This window comes from Myotis brandtii, unplaced genomic scaffold (genome assembly GCF_000412655.1).
Source record: "Myotis brandtii unplaced genomic scaffold, ASM41265v1 scaffold627, whole genome shotgun sequence".
Lineage (NCBI taxonomy): Eukaryota > Metazoa > Chordata > Mammalia > Chiroptera > Vespertilionidae > Myotis > Myotis brandtii.
The window spans coordinates 1,076,122-1,098,670 of record NW_005370397.1 but is presented as its reverse complement, the minus strand read 5'-3'; the positions used below and the strand labels follow the sequence as shown (position 1 = coordinate 1,098,670).

Sequence of the window (22,549 nt, the reverse complement as noted above, 5' to 3'; positions counted from 1 at the left end):
CTGTCTACAGGCATGTGTGTGTCTAATTTTGTGTCTTATGCAAGATGATACTGTCCAGTGAGAGGGTGAGAAGGAAATTTAGGTCTAAAATGCTGATGATATAAACTGCATTGTCTAAAGGCTCATTTCCTTTAAAATTGAAGTGACAACCCAGATAGCTTCTCTTAGCCAGCGAATGTGGGGAAAGTGGGAAACTTAAGAAAATTGTCTGGTTGAAAGTAGTTTTCTAGATGAGGGTTGACTCGGTGGTGTCATCAGCAGAATGAGATGTACAGCTCTGCGGAGAGGGTAATGAGAGAAGCATCATTGCTTAGTGCCTGAGCGACTCAGGAGGCGATGAACCCTGTTTTGTGATTATCTTCAATTATTTTCAGACTAGAGGTCCGGTGCCTGAAATTTGTGCACGAGTAGGGTCCCTAGGCCTGGCCTGCAATCAGGGCTGATCGGGGCCTTCTGGCTGCCAGCCAGGGCCTTCCTTCATTCCACGCCGCCCCCTGGTGGTCAGCACACATCATAGCAAGCGATCGAACTGCTGGTCTCCTGGTGGGGGGACACTTTACATATTAAGGGGACATTTTGCATATTAAGCTTTTATATATATAGATAGATAGATAGATACTTACAGACATTTCAACCTTATATTATTCTGCTTTCCCTCAGTGATTTTCAAAGATATCTGATAGAATTTCAACAGACTGAGTTGATTTTGGAGGGGGACAGTGTATATATTTTTTATTTTGCCATTTTAAAGAACTAAATACCACACAGGAGGGTCTTTGGCATTGTTAGGGGTATCTCCCAAGACAGTTACACATTTCCAAATGTAAACATGCCATATAACATATAATTACCCCTTTCCCTCTCGCTCTGAAAAATGTAAAATATAGTTTAAAAAGCCAAGTAATCCAGATTTGTAATGCTTCTATAAATTCAGGATTAAATTAATTGATGAAGCAAATTTCTGGCTATTCTTTAGACTGATTCACTTCTGTCACCAACACTATTAGTTGGTTTTCATGTCAGGATCATTTTCAAGGAGAAAAACATATTTTGCTACTTGACCCAAGTTTCTGCCCTCATTGCAAAGAGCCAAGAATAACAAAGCCTGTGAATCACAGCCATTTCTTAATGGACCTTTTCCTGTGGACACCATCCTTACAGCACGGAGGATTCCAATGTCTTCTCAATAAAATTACATCTGATTGCATATCATCTGCCTTTGGCATCAAGCATGATCAGATATGCAAGTGTTGAATCCGTGAGCACCGTGTCCACCACAGTGAGTCTGGTTGCATTTCCTAAGTCTATACCAATTTCCCGTTGGACTCAGATTTTACCTGCATTCATTTGTTTTAACTTTTTCAAAAGTTATCCTGTCCGGTGCACTCAGATGTGTCGATTTTACTCATTTCTTTTCTTGTGCACACTGTTGTTTAGAGAAGGGAGCCATCGGATAGAGAATAAAGTGTTGGTTCGAGACGGACACGCAGAGGACTTGAGGTGTCTGTTGTATAGGAACATAGAAACGCTGGGAAAGCTAACAGGAAGCCTTTCTTAGACGGAGAGTGGTGAGCCTTTGAGAGGCCACCTGGTGTGGTAGGTAAAGCACATGGAGGGAACATAGCCCCCAGGAAAGGCCCAGAACGTAACAGAGAGGTGGAGTCTTTGCAGTGAGATGGCAGCTCAACTTAGACAGGAAAAGGCGTGTCCAGAGGACTGGTGGAGCTAGGCAGAGAGGCCCGGCCACTCCTGGATCCCTTCCGAGAATATTTACCAAGAGAAATACAGGAGAGGGAGTGAGTCTAGTGGAGCAATGGGAAAGGGAGAGGGGGGAGATGTAATTGTGGAAACAGGAATGAACAAAAAAGTGATATGTAGGCTTTATTTGTATATCTATTATGTCTATTGTGTCAGAATAATGGCTTCTTTCCTTCCTCCCCTTCTTTCTTCTATCGGTCCTTCCTTCCCTCTCTCCTTACCTCCTTTCTTCCTTCTTTTCTTCCTTCTCCCCCACCCCCTTTTATTTGAGGGGTTTAAATAGTTTGGTCTAAATTATGACCATGCTAAAACAATGAGGTTAAGTCAAAGGGAGACAAACTTTTGTGAATAATACTCAATTTCATGGAAAAACTTGTGTGTAGTTGACAGCCTTTTCTTTGCCTTTGAATTTAGTTCTTTTTCATTATTTTCTCCACCAGTTCCTTTGAAAGTAATTGGCTAGCCCTGCGATAAACACATACTCATTTGGTTTGGGGTAATTTGTCTTCCCTGCATCTTCACTCACAGAGTTATCTTGAGGACTCCTTCCTGTTTCAGTAAAATGAGAAAGAGACGAATGGCATGCCAGGATGGGGATCAGTTTTCTAGGGGCTGGTTCTGCTGAAGAGCTGACATCGACTATGTTAAAAAGGCAATAAGCAGGCGGCTGTACTGCCTTAGAGTGGACGCGCAGTGTTCAGGTGGCGACATAGTGAGATGCAAAGCATCGCTCAACAGAATGTTATCATTGGCTGAGCCCGAGATGGGGAGGCAGAGAAGGGAATCAGAATGTCAGTTCTTACCACCATCTGTGAAGCCTTCCAGGCCTCCCAGAGCACACTCATATCTGGAAGAGGGGGAGCAGCAAAGAAAAGATAGAGGAGGAGGATGGGTGAAGTGGGGAGGGGTACGGGGAGAGAGTATGGCTGCTTGTGAACCCCTGTGGGTTGGAGGGACTCAGAAGTAAGCAGGCGGAGTGAATACCATCCAACATAACACTCTGCCTGCCTAGCAGTGGCCCCACATCAGTTTCCACTTTGTTCTCTCTCTTGTCTCAACTCCGATGACCTGAGCTGCCAGTGTATCTGAGTATCTGTCCGCTGCTGGCCCTGGGGCTGAATGGGTCGGCGGATAAATGTCTCAGATGTTTGCTGAGCATCTGTGTGTGTGCTGGGCTCAGGGGAGGAGGCAGTGGTGGGTCAGTTACAGTTTTTCCTTGTTCATTTACCTAATTTAAAAATATTGATGGAGGGCCTACTACGTGTCAGGTACATTAGTAGGTGCAAGCACAGAACCTAGTGACAATGAGCATTGGGGTCATTCGCAGTTGTTTGCATTGACGGCAATGCTGTACGGACACATTCTCCTCTGTGCCTCCCGGGGCTCATTTGCAAGAGGTTCTCTCAGGTGGTGGGAATGAGTGCAGTGGAGCTACATGCATCAACATATGTGACTCTTAGGAACAGAATGTCGAGCCAGAAGACAAAAATAAACACGAGCAATTTGCAAAATAGTAAATAGTTTGATTCCATTTATAAGAAACCAAAAGCACACAAGACTAAACAATATGCTGTTTAGGAGTACATGCATATGGGATAAGACTCGTATAAAAACAAGGGAATAAGAAACACAAAATTAAGGTAGAGCTCACCGCTGGCAGATGGAGAGGGAGGGTGATGGCGGGAGCACGCGGTGTATTGTGCTTTCGCCTAATCCTCGAAGGTACAGATGGTTTCTGGGTACTCAGCGGGTGGAGGTAAATGGAATCTTGACATACATTATGAATATTACTGTGTAATACATTTACATTAGGTATGTTTATGTTTAATTCCTTATGTAAAGTGGTTTTAAAAGGGAGCGATGGATCATGACCTCAAGGAACTTACACTTTTTTGAAAAAGAAATGACCTATAAACAAGTTAAGAGTCACTGAGAGCTGAAGAGATGTGACTCGATGATGTCGGCAGTTAGTCTAACAGTGGAAATTGGTTTTCACATCATTAGCTGTAATTCCAAGGAGAGAGTGGTGAGAGGCAGTATTATGGAGGCATAAGTGCTGGAGAGCACATGGAAATAAGATTAATGGAACAGCTTTTCAAAGGAGGTGGCGTGATAGCTGGATCTTGAAGAATGAATAAAATTGTGAGCAACATGCATAGTGATCCAAGTACTTTTGAAGAGGAAGCACTATGGACAAAGATATAAAACCGTGAGTCCAAGGGGGATGAGTGGAGGTAGAAGAGGGCATAGAGGAGATACATGGTGAAGGAAAAAATTAAAGTGCTCTAAAAAAGAAAAAGGCCTCCCAGCCCCAAGTGGCCACTAATCCACTTTCTGACGCTATAGATGTCCCTGTTCTGTACATTTCACATGAGTAAGCCATGTCATATGTAGTGAATAAAAACCACATGAATCCAGGACATGATACAAGAATGACAGAAACCAGAGCAATTGAAACATACAGTGCCTGCTTGGTGCACTGGAAAGGTGGGGTGAGTTTAGACACTTGAATATCAGGGGAAAGAATTGTGTCTTTAGCAACCACTGGGTAGAGCTCGCCTTTCTCTTGTGGAAATTTAAAGGGTTGATTGGAAAAAGTTGGGGGAGGGTAGCAGGAGAACTTACCTTTGAAAGTCTCAAATGAGATCCTGAAGGTCTATCACAGGTGACAGTGGTGGAAATGGGGAAAAGGGATGAACGTGAGAGGTGACGGAGTTATGGCCTGATTGCTACTTGAATTTGGAATGATCTGCCACTTGCCTCAGCTTACCTTTTGCTGGGGTTCAACATGGACTCCTGTATCTGTCTCATCTTGATATACACCCTTGATTTATTATTGCCACATAGAAAGCAACTTAGTAAAGGAGTTGCCAACTGCATTTTGGCTAGCATCTTTAGAACACTTCTCTGGGAAAGATGAGCAACATTTGACCACTACAAACATTTATCCCGGCGCAAATTATGTAAAGACTAAGGGTGAATATACTTTTTCTAATTACAGTGTTGATTGATTAGGATGTTGACGACTTACCTGTGATTTAATGACATCACTGAGTTAATATGTAAAGGTACTACGTGTTAGTGTCTTTTCACCCAAAATATTGCATCTATTAGCGATTTTGTTTTTAATTCTTCAGGATACAGAGGATTATTGTGTTCAAAAAGAGGTAAAGAGAAAATTCTTTATTTCAAGCAAAATCATTGTTGAAAATCTGCAGTTCTGTTGTGCTTTAGTAAGGACAATTACTAAACACATTTTCATCTTGGTGTTGAGCTCCAGGCTTCCTTGGTGGTAGCACCATGAAGAACAGGCGAAAACTAACCAGTGAACATGCCCTGCGAAGTATGAGCAGTAGTTTTGTTACTGCTGCTGTTCATTTTTAAAAACTGAATCCTACTTGTAAGCTACTTCTTTTGAGATTTGCTTTCTGCACCTTCTCTCCTTAGAGTAACATCCTGAAAAATGTTTTAGTTAATTTAAAGACGTTGTGTAGTTGGAGTCCATATATCAATGTGAAGGCTGGTTTCCCTATGTGGTCAGTTTCATTATGGGAGAAGAAAGGAAAATCTCATCTTCGTTCCTTTTTCCTGATGCGCTGATGATAGTTTATGTTGTGATGGAAGTTGTCTAACTGGCTTGAAAACCTCTTTGAGGAAATAACAACACTTTGCCCAGAGGTGTTTATCACTTTCTGGGATGTTTGGGGATTTCGTGATTACATGCCTACCAGGGTCCTTTGTTTCAGATTCTTAGGGCCTCCCGCTCAGCCTCTAATTGCTACCTGCTCCAGCTCTAACTGCTTTCTGTTAGGAATGCAGAGCCTTCCTGAAGCTGGAGGTGCTGGCCTTGGCTTTGATGTGGCATGCAGGTGTGCACCCACCCTGCGCGAGTCCAGGGGGCGGAGGCATCGAAAGGCTTTTTGTGGGGACACACTCTGTGCATTGAGGGCCTTTGGGGGTTCAGGCTTGGTGTCTAGGAGGCGTGTGCACAGCTCTGCTGGGGTGTATGTCCCGGGTGGTGTCTGCCTGTAGCTTAGTGAGAGCTGGTCTGTCCGCACTGTGCTTAGAACATGGTAGTGCATGTCAGCTGGCAAGGGTGAGAGGGGCACCTTTCATCGATCAGCAACAGCGCATCTAGGAGCTGGCATCACAGTCTTCTCCAGCTGGTTTGTTAGGACAGCAGTGCCAATGGTGCCCATTACCCATGCTCTCCCGCTCACCCGCCCGCTGCCTCCTCATTCATTGGCTTCTGAAGATGGTCTTTCTGACTCAGTGGGCCGAATTATCACCAGAAAGCCATCTAAAACAATTATGTCTTTTTAAAAATTCTGTTCAATCTTTTATTTTCTTCACAGCAATCCAAATACATATTGACATTCAGTAATTCTCAAACTTCTCTTTCCTGTGGGACTTTGTAACGTTTTTGTTGTCAACTCATTGTTCCCTTAATCCCCTTCTTTTTATGCCTTGTTTCCTTCTAGTTCATTTTTGCTCCGTTTCCCAGCGTGATCCTTGTTGTCAGTGTTTTGGACATATCTGTTATCGACAATGCTTTCGTTTATTTTTCCCCTTCAACTAGACTTTGCAGTAATAATCTTTACTTAGGCGTAGTTCTGTGTTATTCTCTTTGAAACCAACATTTCTTTTACTGAAACTGATAACATACAATTATTTCTTTCAGAAACAGCAGATTCATTCTTATTTGAACCGTTATGCTGTTCATTGTTCCTGAATTTAAAGTTGGAAACCTCACATGTGCAAATTCAGCTGTGCTGCTGTAATTATCAAAACCTGGTTCCTTCAGCGAGTATGTTCTGTTTTGCATTTAGATGTTGAGGGGAATGAGGACAGAGGATGAGCAAAATAAGACTGGAGGCAAAGAGAATCGTTTGGAATTTTACTTTTTATTACAAATAACTAATTAAACCTGTGTGTAACCCACAGGAAGGAAGACGACTGTGATAGCGAGCAGTAGGGTGACTGTTGAGTTTCACAAATTAGGGGGCTCCGATGCTTCCTGTGGGTGGAGGCATTGAGAGTGATCATTATAAAGAACAGTGCAAAGGAGGGAGGGAGCATATCTGACTTTTAATTGTTAGGACGCATCTATAGTCATGAAAAATAGTTTTAAAAAGATATCTGGCCCTAGCCGGTTTGGCTCCGTGGATAGTGTGTCAGCCTGTGAACTGAAGGGTCCGGGTTCGATTCCGGTCAAGGGCTCGTACCTCGCTTGCAGGCTTGATCCGCAGCCCAGGTGAGGGCACATGCAGGATGCATCCAATCGATGTATCTGTCACATCCTTTCTCTCTCTGTCTCTCCCCTTCCTCCCTTCCACTCTCTCTGGAAATCAATGGGAAAATGTCCTCAATCTGGAGAGTATGTGTGCATCATGATAAACGCCGTTGAGTGGCTGATTCACTGTCAGGTGCGTCTCTCAGCTGACCCGACAGATGAGAGCGCAGCCCGCACTCTCGCAGCCTGGATCCTGACAGCGACTTAGAGAAATCCGGCTGATAGTCATGAAAATCATCTTTGGCTAAAATTTGTCAGAATTAGAGAGAAACATGACATTTTTTACTTTCTTATCTCACTTAGATCACTAGGCAAAATGATGAGTCCGTTTTCCCTCCTTCTTTCCTAGTGCTAGCACTGTGCCTGGTATATAGTAGACCAAGCATGTCAAACTCAAAGGCTAACATGGGCCAATAAACGAGGCATGCGTTTGACATGCTTGTAATAGACCCTCAATAAACGAGTGAACGACTCTGTTTCTGAAGGCCCGGAGCACATCGCTGTGTTCCTGACCTTGCCTTTCACTTGACACTCTGCCCCCCCCGTCCCCGCCCCCGCCCCATCTTCCAGTCTGTCCTGGGTCTCATTCCTTCAGGACCAAACGTTCTTGGTTATTTTGACAAACCAAATGCCGTTGATGGGGAGGGTTGGGGGAGGAGGTGGAGGGGCAGGTGAACATGTCGTCGAGGAATCGAGTACTGATTTCTCCAGCCTTCCTGTCCTCGTCCTGAAAATGCCCCATGGGACTGCCAGCGCCCTTGTGGGGGGCGGGAGGCCCGGACAAGAGCATGTATGAGAAGCACTTCAAATGGGGCTCCTTAGACATGGAGGCCCCTCCCTGCAGGACCTTCGGGATTCAGGGAGGGCTGGGCTCTGCGGGGAGACAGTGGGTGTGTGGTGTGGCCCCAGTGCGTGGCGGGGAGAGCTCTGCGGGCAGGTGGGCTCCCAGCAGCCCAGCCCCCCTCACCCCCCAGGTGGCTCCTCGGGTTCACACCACCGCAGGGGCCCTTCCTGGGCCTCCTTTCTGTTTGTTGGGAGAAAACAATTGCATTGCGGTATTTTCGTCTTTAACGCTGCCCTCTTTCTCCCTCCTCTCCTCTTCCAGCCATGCGGACTGAGGACAGGGCGCATTTTTGAGGTTTGCAAGTCTTCCTTCAAACCGAGGAAGACATGTGACGGGTGTTTCGTTCCACAGGCCGTGGCCAAACCCTGTGTCTGTCCTTCTCACTCTGTGTTCAGTTTTGTGATGTCGCCACCTTCAACCCTTGGAAGGCAAAGTGGTGCGTTTAGGTGTTAAGTCTGTGCTGGTTTTCTTCAGCCTAAGGACGCACATTTTTAGGATCTATGATTAGGTGGGTATTTTCCCACGATGTCACATAAGGAACGAGAAGTGTGACTTAAACTTGGGGTTCCAGACTCCAGGTACCCCACTGGCATCCCCCCTCCTGGGCTGCCCTGACTGCCCCCGCTGAGCTGGACCCTCGGCCCCAGTTGGGTTCACGTGGGGTGTCGTGGCTGATGCCGCTCTCGCCTGCTGGTCTCAGTCATTGAGGGCGGGTTCTCACCTCACACTTGTCTTGCTCCGGAGCCTGGTTTGTGTGGGGCACTGGATGAGAGTCGGCTGTAGGAGGAATGGAGAGGGGACAGGGAAAGGAGGGAGAGAGAAGACCATTACGAGAGCTTTTCTTTTTGTTGTTTTTTGCTGCATAATGACCCCTGAGTCCACAGGCAGATGCTCTATCCACTGAGCCAAACCGGTTAGGGCGAGAGCCAAATTTTTTAAACTTAAAACTATATAGGTAGGTACATTGTTATTAACTTAATTAGGGTACTCCTAAGGCTTAGGAAGAGCCACACTCAAGGGGCCAAAGAGCCGCATGTGGCTCGCGAGCCGCAGTTTGCCGACCACTGACCTAAGAGAACACTTTTGGAGAGTCAAGCTGAACGAAAGAACCTCTAAGTGTGACCTGTGGGGTACAGTTAAGTTCCTTGCGATGATAAACTGTTTGAATAGGAGCATGGCTCGATGAAATTAAAGACTCAGGAAGAGCTATGGAGACCTAGGCCAGATCCTGTAAGGAATTATGTAGGAATATCCCAGGGCTCTGAGTCTTGGGAGTGGGAGGGAAGCAATAATGGGCCCTGATGGACAGGCACGGCCAGTGAGCCCCCTTTTCATAGGTGACTTGTCAGGAGGTGGAATGGCAGGCTGTGTCCTCGGGGAGAGAACAGTGGGCGGATTTGCCACTATCGTTCCTGTTTTGCTTCCTATTATCAAGGAAGATTGTTTAAGATATAAACTCAGCCGAGGGCAGAGCCCTTAGAGAAATGGACACAGGGGTGGCTTGTAGAACCCAATCCTGTTACCTCATAGGGCTCCATTCTGTGAATCCTCCTTGGCTAACATTTGGGCGTTTGACCTTGGGAAGGATTTAAACAAGAAACACGTTTTTATGATGCCTCTTCCCTGACTCATGAAGTTGGCCCTGATATTGATTGAGCTTTGGCAGGTCATCGGTGAGCATTCTGCATGAATGGTGTGCCCTGTCTGTGACCACAGCATGAATTATGACAGGCACGCTAGAAACAGACATATGGGTGGGGGTGCCAGTGTCTAGAGGACGCATTCCCAAGTATGTTGCTAATGGGACAATAAAAATAAAGAAGTCTTCTTACGGAAGAATACTTCATTTTTTACTTAGTTTGTATCATAAAGGACATTTGCAAAATCTTAAATAATAGTATAAGATAGAGATTTTAAATGTTCCCATTTAACAAGTTGTGTACATGGTTTAGTTTGACTTAAATTAAAGCATGATTTGTAAATGAATATTCTGGTTTGGGCCTCAGAGCAATGGCTCTCGTGACCTGATGTTTACCATTCTCACCGTTTGCTCTCTAAGCAACAGGCCAGCCCAGATGTCATGATTTCCGCCTTCTGATTCTCGGTGGCGAGGTGCAAGCACATCCAAATAATACAATGGAGACTTACAGTTTCATGCCATCTGCTAAAAATAAGACTATATACCCATCATGTGTTCACTTTCTAACATTTTCTAATTACCAGAGACATTTTGAGGTGTGAGGCAAGAATTTCAACCACATAAAAGTCATTATATGCAGCATCTTGAGTCAGAGTTAGAGAATTATCATTTTTATGTTCCTCCTTAACCTTATTTTCCCACATCCTTGCTTACTGCCTTTAACCAGTGGCCCATTCGGTTTGCAAAAGAAATAGCATCTGAGCCACACTGGGAAGTCTACGTCAGACCCCGGGGTCTGGGAGGGGAGCTCCGTCAGCTGCCCACCTCCTCAGGCCGCTCACGTGCCCACAGAGACACTCCTGCCACTCCTGGTAGAAGGAGAACGTGTTATAGGAATTGCTTTAGCTATTGATTTTTTAAAAATTGAAAGGTGCCATAGCCACCCTTGCTGCTGTGACTCTTCTAGAAACACTGGAGCGAATCCTGGGATTGGTGGGTTGTCCTTTGGGAAATGCTGCCTCTTCAGTCCTGAGCTCCCATCCTCCCGTTGTTTCTTGGGTCGGAGATTGCAAAACCTTTGTCTAGGGCCGGGGAAGACAGTAAATGAGTGAGCAGAGGAGGGCGGAGGTTAGGGCAGGCCCAACTCGAGTCATAGAAGGTGGATGAGTATGTGCCATGCTCACGGGAGAGACCAGGAGGTAAGATTTGGAATCTCTTAAGGTTTATGAGAAGGTGCTGGGGAAACGATTCTGTGTTAAATACAGTGTCGTACTCCAGAAGAGGAGAATGACAGACCCTGACTGAAATGCTCACTGTGCTCGTCAAGTTAGAGAGTGATGAGTTCTGGGAGTCAGGGGAGGGGAAGTTATCCATAATAATAAAAGCATAATATGCTAATTAGACCAGACGTCCTTCCAGATGAAGCCAGGGCTGCAGCCCTGGGATCCAGGCAGCCACCGCGGCTGTGAGGGAAGGATCCAGGCAGCTGCCGTGGCTACGAAGGCCTACTGTTGCACGAATTTTGTGCATCAGGCCTCTAGTTTTGAATGAAAACCTCTCCTTTTGGTTTTCATACCTGCCAACCCTCCCTACGTTCTTTCCTTCTATACACAGAGCTTAATGAGCCTAAACGTAGCACATTCCCTTTTGAAAATCTACATTCAGTCCCTCTAGTTCATAAGCTACATGTCCAAGGTTCTGTGTCCGGGACAGTCCCTCTACTTATGCTTTAAGTAGAGATGCAGGTAGTCTTTGAGGAAACTTTATGTTTATGTTCAGAAACTGAGTTCCCTTCTTTATGGTTTAAAATTTATATATATATTTGAAATACAAAGCAATCTTTGAAGTAGGCTAGAAGCCAGCTAAAGCCACATGGTCACAGAGCAGGCTCTTTGTAAACACCAGTGACTGGGGGAGGGGCTGGAGGGGACGGTGTTCTGTGGGTGTCCACTCACCCTGTTCTGAACGGGCTGTAAGTGTTCTGAGGGCTGCTTAGCTTTGCCATTCAAGGTAATGGGGGAGGTGATCTTCCTGTTTACTGCTACAACAAAAGGCTTCTGGTTCAGGAAATTAGAGGAGCATGTGAAATTTAAACACCAATATAAAACAAGTCTCTGAAATATCCCCCTTGAGTGTTGATATTAATTATTACAGGAGAATTTTAACCTCAGAACCCAAGCCTCAGCTTCTGGACCTCGAATCTGAACCAAATGATGAAAGAATTTGTTCATAGAATATTTTAAATTTCACTTTAGTTGTTTTCACAAAATACAGAGGCTCAGTGGCCTTATACTAGCTTACTAGGTTTTTATCATCTAGAGAGACTGTAGAGTTACAAAGGCTTTTGATGATCTCGAAGGAAAAATTTTGAAGAGTAAACATGACTTTTTAATATCCTGGCAGGGGAAATATTTTAAAGGTAACACTCAAGCTTACTTTTCAGAAAGAATTGCTTTTTTATTTAAATACTAGAGGCCCGGTGCACAAAATTTGTGCAGGGGGAGAGGGAGAAGGGGTCCCTCAGCCTGGCTTGCAATCCGGGATCCCTCGGGGGATGTCTGACTGCCGGTTAGGCCCAAGCCCTGTGGGAAATCCCTCTCACAATCTGGGACTGCTGGCTCCTAACCACTCACCTGCCTGCCTGATCACCCCTAACCACTCTGCCTGCCTAATCATTCCTAACCGCTCTCCTGCTTGCCCGATCACCCCTAACTACTTGTCTGCCTTCCTGATCGCCCCTAACTGCTCATTTGCCTGCCTCATTGCCCCTAACCACTCGCCTGCCTGCCTGATCACCCCTAACCACTCTGCCTGCCTACCTGATCTCCCCTAACCGCCTCTGCCTCAGCCCCCGCTGCCGCAGCTTAGTCCAAAAGGACATCCGGAATGACATCCAGAAAGTGGTTCTGCTGTCCGGTCTAATTAGCTTATTACGCTTTTATTATTATAGACAATAGCCCCCTTGGTAGGTTCCAAGACCTCCAGTAGATGCCTGAAACCAGGGTCAGTACTGAGTCCTGTTATACTAGGTTTTGTTTTCCCTACACAAACATGCCTATTGTAAAGTTTAATGCCTTTTCCATCTTAACTAAGAATTGTCACACACTGTGGCCACAATTTTTGCGGTTTGAGTTGCGATAGCAAAGCTAGCACGCATTTCTTTAGCCTTTTCACAATTTAATGGCTAGAAGAATCGGTCTTACTGTAGGTCTTAGCAACCACAACATCCAATTTTTTTCTTTTCTTAGTAAGTTGAGAACTTTCACCTTTTTCCTTGAAAGAAGCACTTTATGGCATATCCGAATTGCCAGCCTCACTCCTTTCGCTTTGGGGCCATGAGTAGTGAAATAAGGGCGACTTGAATGTGGCCTGAGACACCTGACAGTCCATCTGATCACCAAGGCAGCTATTAGGTGACCACTGGGCGGGTGTACATGCAGCGTGGAGATGCTGGACAAAGAAGTGATTCAGGGCCTGGGCAGACGGAGCGGGATGGAGCAGGAAGGTGCGAGATTTAAAATGTGAATTGTCGATTTCTGGAATTTCTCATTTAGTATTTTTGGATTACAGTGGACCATGGGTAACCAAAACCTTGAAAAGCAAAACCAAGGACTGAGGGCTACTGTGATCCCATTTATATACTTTCCTAAATTCATTTATTAACTTTAACTTATGCAATTTTCTAGGAAAATTGTTTATACAAAGACAGTAGCTTGAAAAAATGTTCAAACTTTTATTTCTGGGCTGTGTTTCCATTATTTTATTTCTTGGTATAAAGAGCAATTATTTTCACGTTTTCACCTGAGCACATACAGACTTGTCTACCTGTCCTCTCATTTAAAAGAGAAAACCCCGAGAGCGCCCTCATGCCTGCATTGCTTCAGCTACATCTGTCACAAAGATTCCCCGTACAGTGTCCTTAATTCAGATAGTGCTCCCTGGAACCGATGTTTTAATGGAAGGGAGAGTAGATAAATTAAAATTTTTATTCACTAGCACAGGAACGCTAGCACATAATTCCTCTCAGAATAATACAAATGAGGAACTTGTCTAGGATTTGTGAAATAAAACTAAAATGTCCCACTCATATTGTGGAGTGGGGCAGAATGAGGGATGAGGGTGGCAAGTTGATAATAATGAAAATAGGGAAAGAAAAAGAGGAAAGAAAGTGAGGAACAAAAGGGAAAGATGCAAGAGAAATGGTAGGGAAGGAGAGAAACATGGGGGCTATCATTATTCATTCATTCATTTATTCATGTGCAAATATTTATTTTGTGCCCAATGTGTGAGGCTCTGGGAATTTTAAGCAGAGAATCAAACTAGTCCGTGTGTTCTTCCGGTGGATAAAATTGCCATCTCACCCACTGAACTGACGGAAAAGAAGGTGAAAAAGTTGACCTAGAATGGAGAGAAAGGATGCGCAGTGGTATGAGCAGGACATACAGAGACTTGGTGCCCAAGGACAGGAGAGATGGAAGATGAACTTCTCCTCCTCGTGGCACAGAACTGCGTCCCCTTCCCCTCACAGTGCCTGTGTTCTGTTTCTGTTCTCATCCTGTTCAGGATAATGACCCCCTGGGCATATTGAGGGTCACACCCATGCAACCATCCATCTATCAGAACAAATGTGTGCTGGTCACTTGCATGTGCCAGGCACAGTGGGAGACCCGGGAACAGTGGTCAGTGAAACGCTAGCATTGCCTTCTGGGCATTTCACAGTCTAGTTGTGTATGGTGTCCAGGAAACGGGTGGGTAATGGTCCAGTGTTATACATGCTCTAAAAGGTGAGGGCCTGGAAGGAGGGGCACCTGTAATACTTTCAACAAGAAAGATAATTTTTTTTTTAAAGTCAGCTACGTCTGGGGATCAGGTGAAGTTCCTGGAGGAAGAGACAGCTAAGTTAACATGATAGCCCTTAAAAAAAAAATTCCATCAGAATAGACCTATTTTGTAAAAACCTTGAATTTGCTTCACAGTTCAGAAAAAAATTCAATTTTCATTTGATTTGAAAGTTTGCAAATTAGATCTCTTTGATCTGGTTTTTCATTGGTGGGTTGCTTCAGTTAGATTCCTGATTACACTTTTAAAATATGTATTAGCCCTGGCCGGTTTCGCTAAAAATCAATGGAAAAAAATGTCCTCGGGTGAGGATTAACAAGACAAAAAAAAAAGTATTCATATCCCACCCCCCAAAAAGATCATACCCATTTTTAAAAGTTTAAAGTTTCAAAAAGAAAACACAGGATTTTTTTTTTGTTCTATATTTTTACCATCCATTTTATACATAAAAAAGTATAGGCAGTACACTGTTTCAACTTAATGTGAAACAGATGCCTTTAAAGCAGTTTAGCCAGAGTGTGTTTAAAATATGTGTATGTACACCAGTTTAGTTCCCGATTAGAAACTGCAGCGTTGTCAGACTTTTGGAGGAAAAATGCCAAATTGTGTAGCTTGCGCTGGATTTCATAAAAAGCTCTTCCGAGCAGAGGGAGAGTCTCAGGACTCGAGCTTTCTTAGACTTTGCGTCCTTTCACAGGAACCTGCCTCCAGCCCTGACTGCGCCCTCCAAGCCCAGTGGCGCTGGCCCAGTCTCCCTCGCATGTCGGCGAGGCCTTTTCGAATTTAAGAGGACCGAGGCCTTCCTCCCAGCTCTCAAAGCCCCTGTGCCTTTCAGCCTTCTGTAATTTTTTAATTTGTACACAAGCTTCCTAAGTAATTCCCTTTGGCGAATGCAAGGAAGACAGGGTGCAGCGGCCCATGTTCTGGTTCGGGGCTGCTGTCCGCTGTGGGCGCCAGGAGCTGTGGCCCTGGGCGGTCCGACCTTGTCCAGGGCATCCGCTTCTGGTGTTGACCCCCAGGAACCACCGGCTGTGCCATGTCTGGCCGTGGCCTCTGAAATCAACTTAAGAAAACATATGTAACTTGACGGGAGAGGGCACACGGAAACCCCAGGCCCGGTGCTGGCTGACGCCTGGCTTTTTACAGGATGTTGGTATGTCTGTCCTTACCCACCGATATGCTCTTACGTGCTGCCCAGGTATGTTCTTTTGCAGATGAAAGAGCATCCGGGTTTGGCTCGGACCTCGCCAAAGCTGCCAGTCAAAGGCGCCGCGTTTTATTTTGAGATGTTCGTTCTCTTGCCTGTGAAGTTTCTTGGGTGACTCTGCTAACCCGACTGTCCCCCTTGTTTCTGCAGTTGATCTGCAATTCCTTCACCATCTGCAACGCGGAGATGCAGGAAGTCGGCGTGGGCCTGTACCCCAGGTATGGCATTTCACTCCGGGAGAAGCAACTTTAATCCCCACCCCGGGACCCAGCCTTTGGGGGGCAGTAGAAAGGCTATTGCAGCAGGTTGTTGGAGAGCCAGGCTTAAAACCTGATGGTAATTTACAAGAAAACGGAAAATGTTAAGTTTAAAGAAAACAACTTTATAACCCCACGTTATATGCTGTGGCAGTGATTTTCAACCGTGGGCCTCAAGGATTTTTCAAACATGCAATACCTGGCTAGTCAAGGGCACTGACCTCTTTTCCCTTAGATTCTCAGATTAAAAAATGGCAACAGCTTACACAACCATAGCTGTCTAGTGTGGCTGAATCAAAATTATACCTTTTTTTTGTCAGATTGGCAACAGATATATTCTTTGGTGCACCGCAGAATATTAGTAATCAGTTTATGTGTGCCATGGGTGACAGAAGGTTGACAGTCACCGTGGTGTTAGCCAAGAGGCAGCCCGCAGACCTGAATTCCTTTCCCGGGAACTTGGGTTAGAAGGTGGGGCGGTGGGTGACAATACCCCGTCAGGATGAGGTTGGTTAGTCCCCTCCCGCTCCCCAGCCTCCTGGCCGAAACACTGGGTCATTTCACCAGGCCCCCGGCTGTACCACCTGTTCATTCCGTCCTTTGGCTCAGTTCACTCGAGCCCAGGCCCCAGGAGGCCGGACGCTGGCCGTCACTGAGGTGGCCTTTATCACTGAGCCACTAGCCTGTCCATCACACACTCTCCGTCACTCCTAGTTTCATGCCATGAGGGTCCAAATACAAACCTCGTCACTTTGTAATTAATTGTGAACCTGAGAATCCCGCCTCTTCTCTTACATCTCACAAGTGTCGGACCGCAGGGCCATTGGCGCTGGCCTTGGAGAGCAGAGGGGTGCAGCCAGGTGCTCTGAGGTCAGACGCCTGGCTCAAGTCCAGTCCCACTCACTAGCTGAGTCCTGGGGCAGTCACCTCACTTCCACGTGTCGTTTCTTTACCTGTGAGTGCCCCTCGTAAGAACGATCATGTGATCAAACTTGATAAACATGCTCAGCTGCTCAGAAAGTGCTTTCTACATGTGAAGGCTCACGTGCAGGTGTTCTAAGTGTTGTCAGATATGGAGGCAGCTTCAATCCAGTCCCTTCCCCGGGTGGTAAAAAACGCCACCTGCAGGGAGATGAAATCACTGGCCAGGCCCAGGGTGCACCGGGTCCAGTTAGCAAGGCAACCGCAGCGTCTGCTGAGGAGGAAGGTCTATTACTCTGGTAGCTGCGGCGCCCCAGCCGAGGTGGCCGCTCCTCCCAGGCTGAACAGACGAGGTCCCGTGGGAAGGTCAGCTGTGCTGGCCGCAGGGACACGGCCGCGTCCCATTACCTGTCTCGGGGGGGATGTGCTTGCACGGCTGTCTTCTCCGTCTTTATATCGGGCTGTCTCACTGCCTGGCACCTAATGAGACAACCACTTCCTCCCCACCCCCACCCACCCCCAAAGAGGACTCAGAAAACGTGTTTATTAACAAACTTCCCCACTTAGCCTCCATCCCGGGGAGATTTCAGTGACGAGGCAGTGGCTAGAGGCCTTGCTGTGAGCGCCCCCGAGGCTCCCTCCTGGGCCCTGAGCCTCGCCTGCGCCCCTCCCCCAAGTGAATTGTATTCATTGCATGTAGATGTTGGACTCTGCTGAGCTGTGATGGTCTCCCCTTTTTTCTTCTTCTTTCCTCCAGTATGTCTTTGCTCAATCACAGCTGTGACCCCAACTGTTCGATCGTGTTCAACGGGCCCCACCTCCTACTACGCGCTGTCCGAGACATCCAGGCCGGAGAGGAGGTAAGGAGCCCTGGTTCTCACTCCTTTCCCCCAAGCCCCTCCCAGCCTGGTCCTTCCCTGACACTGGAGCCCAAGGGACAGCTTCTCGTTGTCCTGCCCAGGAGAAAACACGCCGCCTCAGCCGGCCGACTTCCCCATCGTTACTCTCCAGGTTATAGCCCGGCTGACTTTTAGTCGCCGTTTTCCTGGATGGTGATGGTCCCTAGTGTATGTGTGTGAGAGGTGTGTGCGCGACAGTGTGTGTGTCCTGCACACACGACAGTTCATGCCTCACGTTTCTGCAGCTGGTTCTCATCCTTCCATGGCATGAGCCCCCAGGGCTTGCTTATCTCAGGGCCACTCCTCACATCTCCACGGTGACTCCCTTTCACATGCGCGACAGTGTGTGTGTCCTGCACACACGACAGTTCGTGCCTCTCACGTTTCTGCAGCTGGTCCTCATCCTTCCATGGCATGAGCCCCCCGGGCTTGCTTATCTCAGGGCCACTCCTCACATCTCCATGGTGACTCCCTTTCACTTGTATTAAGAAAGCAGATCAGCTGTAATCTTTTAGGTTGTCATTGGGCCTTTACAAACCTATCGGCCTGTCTGGTGATTGTTCAGGCAAAGATGCGAAGGGAAGCAGGGCCGTGACCTCCGGCAGCGGCCTGGCCTTGACCCTCCCCTGTGTGGCCGGCCAGGCAGCTCCTGCGGATGAGGAACCGCTCAGAAGCCAGGGTCTGGGATGGGCTGCTCCCGGCTGCTGCCCGCGCCGGCACTGGGCTTGCGCAGCTGCCACCTGAACTCTGGGTTACGGATACGGACGCTGCGGAGAACCCAGTCTCTTCTCCCCTCCCAGCTGCTAAAGTGGATGTTTATGGCAAGGAAGACAGAGTGGTCATAAGATTTTACTGCATCTATACAGCACTCAGCCAGTAAAACCCAAGTATTTGATGTAGACAAGGATTTGGCCCGATAAGACTCCCCCCCAACTGATCTTCCGCTGAATAAGCTGCCGCTTACAAAGGCATTTGTGAGTTTCCCGTCTTCAGCACCAGGCCCTCGGGAGCTCTGTCAGCAATAAGAGGGGTGGGGAGGTGGGGGTGGGGGGCTGAGATTTGTTTCTGGGGCCGGACACGCCTTCAAGGCGGCTGAGAAAGGGAACCTGTCCATTGTCAGCAACTTAGTTTAGTTCTGAGGGATGGCGGCTGTCCTTGATAATCATGATTATGGTGCTGATGCTGACGATGGTGGTGTTTTACTAAATTTTAAACAAAATTCTGTTTGCTTATCAAGGTTAGAAATGATCGACATTTTCAGAAACAACAGAGACGTTTTCTGACATCTTGTTTTCTAGGCTTGCTTGCCAGGCATTCTCCTTGGTTGGTTTTCACTTAGTTGCAAACACACCTCGTCTTTTGGTGTTTATTTTACTGTTTCATGCCCTTCTCCTTCCATCTCTGGAGAGACAAGCACCACCCCTTCCTCTCGCCCCACACAAGGCGGCTCTGCCGGCATCGGGCCCTGCAGGTGCGGATGTTCTCCCCGCGGTACTTGTCCAAGCAGCTTCTCCACAGGGCGAGGGTCTCCCCTCAGCCCTCCCTGGACAAGCTTGTGCTTCTCCCGGGGGCCCGGTGGGCATCCAGGGGACCCCTGTGGACTGTGCAGGACTGTGCATCACTGAAGGAGGCTGGTGTCCGCTCAGTTATGCCTGAGGCCACCCCACCCCCGAATGCCTCCTGCACATTAAAGCTGACCCCTGGGCAGAGGCAGGGGAGAAGGAGAACCGTGAGGCAAGGCATGCCGGGCTTGGTGAGGAGTCATTTCTTTTCATTGTGCAAATATTTGCTGTCGTTAAATTGGGTAACAAGTAAATTTAGAAAATTTGGTAATTTCAGCATCAACTCTGCATTGCAGCTTTCTTGCTCACCAGGGCCTGCCCAGTTTCCTATGTGCTATGGGGATGTGAGTACCAGCCTGAGGCCCCGTGAGGGAGGAGGCACCGTGTCTGTGGCATGGACGCTCCCGGCCTGGACCTGCTGGGTGACGGGTGAGGCGTCCTACAGGCACAGCCTGAGGTGAACAGACCCCGCCTCCGGTTTGAAACTACCAGCACCCGCGGGCGGCCGGGCCCTGGAAAGAAAGTGACACGGGAGCCAGCCGTCCCAGTGTGAGAGGGAACGTTTAAGCCAGACAGGAGCTGGAAAGGTGCCCGGAAGTCACCGTGGAGGCTTCTCACCCTTTGTTTCTCTCCACGGAAACCCACCTTTGGCCACTTGGGGTCATTTCCCGTTAAGCAGCACCTAAGTGAACACTTTTCTATTTAAAGACTTTCACTGTGATGCTGAGGTGGCTGTGTTGTGAGTTTGTTTTGTTTAAGGCTCACAAGCTGGATGGCTGATGGCTGCCTCTTCAGGGTTTGCCAGGTTATGAAACACATATTATTGTCGGACAGTCTTCTAGAACGTGCATTAGGGAAGAAAGATGGACAGGCCAGGCCACCGTCATGGGACTTCCTGTTTGGGGAGGTTATCACTGTTGCCAACAATGTCATCGGCTGCCAGCATTCCCAGGAGCCCAGTGATGGAGAGAACTGTGCTTGGCAGGAGTTGAGCGAGTTAGTGTCCCTAACGTCAGGTTCAATGTAAGTGCTGGGGTTAGGACCCTGGTTCCTCACCCAGTCAGCTTTGCTTCTGTGCTGAGTCATTTAGCAGAACCCCTGCATGCCTACGGGCCACGGCGCCCAGGTGGCATCGGGACCACGAGGATGAGTAGGGCCCAGTCTCGCCTTCAGCACGTCAAGGCACAATTGAGGACACGGACGCAGAACAGAAAACCGGGGTAGAACATGTGAAGGTCAGTCGTGTCAATGTGCACAGGGCTTTCTGGAAGTTCAGAGCAGGGCACTAGGTGGTGTGAGGGGCAGGGGCGGGGCGTGGTCAAGGAAGGCTTCCGGAGCAGAGAGTCCTGGCCCCTTAAGGCTCCATAGAGTTAAAGTTGGCGAAGCCGGGGAAGGTGTTCTAGACAGACACGCAGGCCCGCGACCGAACGGCGAGCTCAGGAGCAGGAAGCAGGCCAGGTCGGTGGGCTGGAGCGTGCAGCTGTGCCCAGCAGACGAGGGAACATGCGGGGCCCAAGCCGGGGAACCCAGGGCAGCCTTGCCGAGGAGCTCGGTGCACCTGACGTTTCCCTGACGGTGCCTGGTGGACAGGAGGCCCTCAGTGAAGGTCTGCGGGAGGGAGGGGACAGGGATGGAGCGTCACTGAAGGGGCGGGCAAAGCAGCTGCATGATGACATTGTCTGTGTGGGCGCGGTTGTGAGAACAAGGGTCAGGATGCTGCAGTCCTCCAGGTGAGGCAGCGGTGGCCTGCTGGCCGGGGAGTCGGGGGTGGTCATTTTTCAGTTCAGAGCCAGTATTAGCATAACAGTGTACAACTGTGGCAGTGTCATTCCAGAAACAACAACAGTCTCCCTTTAATGTGGCCACAAGTACCCACAGCTGCACCTCATGGGAAGCTGGGATTCCTGGGAAGGGTTCCCTTTGCCTGGACGTTTCCAGGGAAGCACTGCATTCGGTGTCCAGCCAGTGCCTCCTGCGGTCACTCGCTGGGGATGTCACTGCACTTCCCATGAGAGCTGCGGGCGCGGGAGGCCGTGGTCAGTGGCATTCACCGCTGAGTGTGATTCTGTTCCGTTCCATTAACCGTCTGCTGACGTAGGCAAGTCTGACACATGCTTCCCGCTAAGTGAGCCCCACCTTCAGTGGCAGAGCCTCCATTAAAACTGCGCCAGGGAGTCTTGGGAAAGGTTTTCATCTTTGGCTGATGAAACGACTCAGGTGTCGTTACCAGTTAGGAACCTGGCTGCGTATTTCCCCAAATACGAGTAACGATGCTTCTGCCTTTGAGGCCTTCAGCTTTGACACCGTGGGTTTGTGAACTTCAATGTCACGAAGGAGGAACGGCGGGGAGCGGGCAGCCTTCACGGAGAGGCGCCTTGGAGCCCAGCCTGCAGGACGAGAGTTCTGAGCGGATGGGGAGAAGGCCTGGCGGCTGAGGCAGGGGTGCCTGGTGCTCACGGGCGGGCATCGTGCACATGGGTCCGCGGTGTGTCAGTCAGTGCACCTGATTGTGACCGACTCCGGGTGGACGAGGAGCACTAAGACCGAAAGGCAGACAGACAGTGAGCCGCAAAGCCCTTGTGTGCCTTTATCCCGGAGGCAGGGAGCGGCCATCGGAAATCTCCCGGGGATGAATGACGGATCAGGTGCGAGCACTGGGAAGGTCTCTCTCAAAGCAGTTTAGAGGCAAAAGGGCGGCTGAGGCTGCAGGGAGCCGGGTAGAAAGCCGCTGCACAGTCTGGTAATGGGTCCGGGCGGTTCCGGATGGTGGGTGGTGGGTGGTCGGTGGTGCGTGGTGTGTGGTGCGTGGTGGATGGTGAGGGAGGCTGTAGGAGTCTGTTTCCTGGGCTTGAATGAAATAAATAACTAGCCTCCTGTTGCCCAGCCGCTGCCGGGCACGACCACGCATGAGCTCCGGCCCTTGTAGTGAAGTCGTGGGTGGGTCAGCATATTCTCTGGCGTGGCAAGTCCCAGATTTGTTGGCTTCGCACTGGGCACATCGTAATCACCCAGTGAGCCCTGCCGTTGGTCTGATCTGAAGCCGGGGCTGAGGCCCGAGGGCCATGGGCTGGGTTGAGAATTAGGGCCCTAGAGGGAAGCCGAGAGGGAGCAGAGATCAGCTCATCTACCTCCTCACCTCATTGGAGGAGACCGAGGACCTGTGCCTGAGGGAGGAAGACAGGTGAGCGCTGCCCCGGCCTCGCTAACAGGCTGCTTTTGAAGCTGCTTAGATGTGGTCATGTGGAACTGGGGTACAGCGTTCTCTGTGAGCGAGAGGCACTCGCCTGACTCGCCTTTGCACCTCAGAGGCAGCCCTGGCTTCAGGTCACG

The 22,549-nt window shown here is 48.5% G+C and overlaps 1 protein-coding gene across 1 annotated transcript in view; it reads left to right on the top strand.

The window, feature by feature from the left end:
- SMYD3 (SET and MYND domain containing 3) overlaps positions 1-22,549 on the top strand; it is a 413,596-nt gene that overhangs the window by 283,780 nt on the left and 107,267 nt on the right. Inside the window, exons 5-6 of the mRNA XM_014528244.1 lie at positions 15,731-15,798; positions 17,516-17,738. Coding sequence (XP_014383730.1) covers positions 15,731-15,798; positions 17,516-17,738 — 291 coding nt within the window. The remainder of the gene's footprint in view (positions 1-15,730; positions 15,799-17,515; positions 17,739-22,549) is intronic.